Here is a 2,311-nt window from a genome sequence, read left to right as displayed (position 1 = left end):
TATTTAATTGTTTTTTCTTTGTTAAAATACATTAAATTCAATCAAATCTTTCAATTGAAACATGGTATTCCAGTCTTGAATAATGACAGCCGTGTAGTACCATATATTCTATATTTTTATTTCTGTAAGCTGTTTATTTTATACGTTTTAAAATCGATGGTTTAAACGCCAAAAGCTGGCGACGCATTTCATAGAAGTCAGGTATACTGCGGAATTCCGCTCCACCCGCGGAATGTATCCTTTACGTGAATACAACTTTTAATACACATTTATAGAAACATTTTAAAGCTGACAGCAGGTGGCGAGACATTCCATCTTTTAAGGCACGTTGACTCTCTACGTCATTGTGGAGCTTAGTGCTAATGTGGTTTTTTAATTTCGTGTACATAATTTGAAACATATTGCAGTTTGAGTAAGATAGTTAATAATTTAAAATGCCTAAAAAGAATAAAGGAAAGTCGGCAAAAAAGGATGTAGATGAAATTTCCAATAAGGCAAAGCCGGTAGGGAAAAAAACGTTAGAAGAAGAACTGGAAGAAATGGGTATTATTGGTGATGAAGTTGAACTTAATGAGAATGAAATTGATGAAGAAAACAATGTTGATTCTGTGAAAAGTGTGGAAGAAAACGGTAATATTTTGTGTAGAAAAATAACTATCGAAGTTAACGTTAAATAATTGCAAAGGAACAAGTCTAAATTATACTTTTATTCTCCGTTTGTGTAAACACAAATAACATTATTTAATTTATATTTAAAATTAAAGTAACTTGTGCGGAGACGTGTATTTCCATTACTCAACTTCCTGATTTACATACGTGGTTCTGGTAGGGTTAAACTTCAAGTAAAACTAAGAGTAAGAGTCGCAAGATAGTGAGGCTAGGCCTATATTTAAGTTTCATTGGAGTTTGAATTTGAAATCGGAAAATTTCAACAGTTCATATATAAGTATTCAGTGCTTAATGTGTTGATAAAAAGGAAGTGGAACGTACAAAATTATGATGAGGTTGGTGCATATATTTACACAAAAATATTTGGTAATGTTGAAAAATTCGGTCATTTTATTTTTAAAAAAGTGCTGAAAAGCTGTTCTGGAGCATTACATCACAAGTTAAGCACTGTGTAGTCACATACACAAAAGTATGCCACATAGAAAAAAAACAAAAACATATCAATTCTGGAATAAAACGTAATCAGTTAATGTTTTAACTTTTATTTTCTTATAGCATGAATTACTTTGAGTTTGACATATTTATTCAGCAATTAATATCTTTGGGAAAAAACTGCGTTTGGCCCTAGTGAATTATGCATTTTTATTCTCTCCATCTTTCTTCTTACCTCTGTTTGTACATTATTCAGATCAATTCTAATATTTCCAATAGAAAATCAGAAAATTCATTCATCTACAGTCTTATAACAACAACAAAAGATTTAATATTATCAAGCAGTGGTTTCTCATAAACCTTTTTTGAGTTCCCATTTTGTTTTTAACCAAATACCAACCTCACCTATAGCTCTGTAAAGTTTTCAACCTGTTAAACTTTTTTATCCCTGATTTTCTTTATCCTTATTAAGTTACTTAGGTTTGATTTATCATTTTCCTATTTTTGTTACATTTCTATCGTGAATTCAAACTACAAGCAGTTATTTTTTAAAAATTTCTCACGCCTATCTGTCATGCAATATATATTTTTTTATTAATTGATGAAGTTACAGCCATGAATGATGATAAGCAACTGTAAAAGAAAAGTTTTCATAATTGAAGAAAAACAGTACAGTTGTACGTTTCACAAATACATCATTTATTATGACCATGGTTTTGTCAGTAAAGGGATCATCAGGTGCAGAGTGAAATGTTTTGTAGCAGGGTTTATGTATTAGGTCATCAAGAAATTAATGTGCCTTTTTGGAACACTTTCATTAACCACCCCCAGAAAACATACATCATGTATAATAGTTAAACAAACTGCCTGATTGTCACATTAGTGTAGCCTATATAATGTGCAAAGTTCAGTATACTCTAATCCCTTATAGTGATGGCACATGACGAGACACACATTAGGCATGTAATGCTGTTTGAATACAAAAAAGGAAACAATGACTGTAGCTACAAAGAATATCAATGAAGTTTATGGAAATGTTTTGAAAGTTCGTAAGTGTGAATAATGGTTCAGCAAATTTCATTCAGGTAACTTTAGCCTTAAAAACTGTTATGTCAGGGGCCAACATTTTGGAATTAATATTGATGCCCTGAAAACACTTGTTGAGTCTAACCCAAAGCATCACACTCGTGAAATGGACCTGAAAGTGCAT

At 31.3% G+C, this 2,311-nt stretch overlaps 1 protein-coding gene across 1 annotated transcript in view; it reads left to right on the top strand.

The window, feature by feature from the left end:
• Positions 1-323: 323 nt before the first annotated feature.
• Positions 324-2,311, top strand: part of LOC106457147 (ATP-binding cassette sub-family F member 1-like) — a 66,164-nt gene continuing 64,176 nt past the window's right edge. Inside the window, exon 1 of the mRNA XM_013916537.2 lies at positions 324-630. Coding sequence (XP_013771991.1) covers positions 435-630 — 196 coding nt within the window. The 5' untranslated portion in view covers positions 324-434. The remainder of the gene's footprint in view (positions 631-2,311) is intronic.

Source organism: Limulus polyphemus, unplaced genomic scaffold (assembly GCF_000517525.1).
Source record: "Limulus polyphemus unplaced genomic scaffold, Limulus_polyphemus-2.1.2 Scaffold14, whole genome shotgun sequence".
Taxonomy (NCBI): Eukaryota; Metazoa; Arthropoda; class Merostomata; order Xiphosura; family Limulidae; genus Limulus; species Limulus polyphemus.
This window is presented reverse-complemented; position numbering and strand designations above follow the sequence as displayed.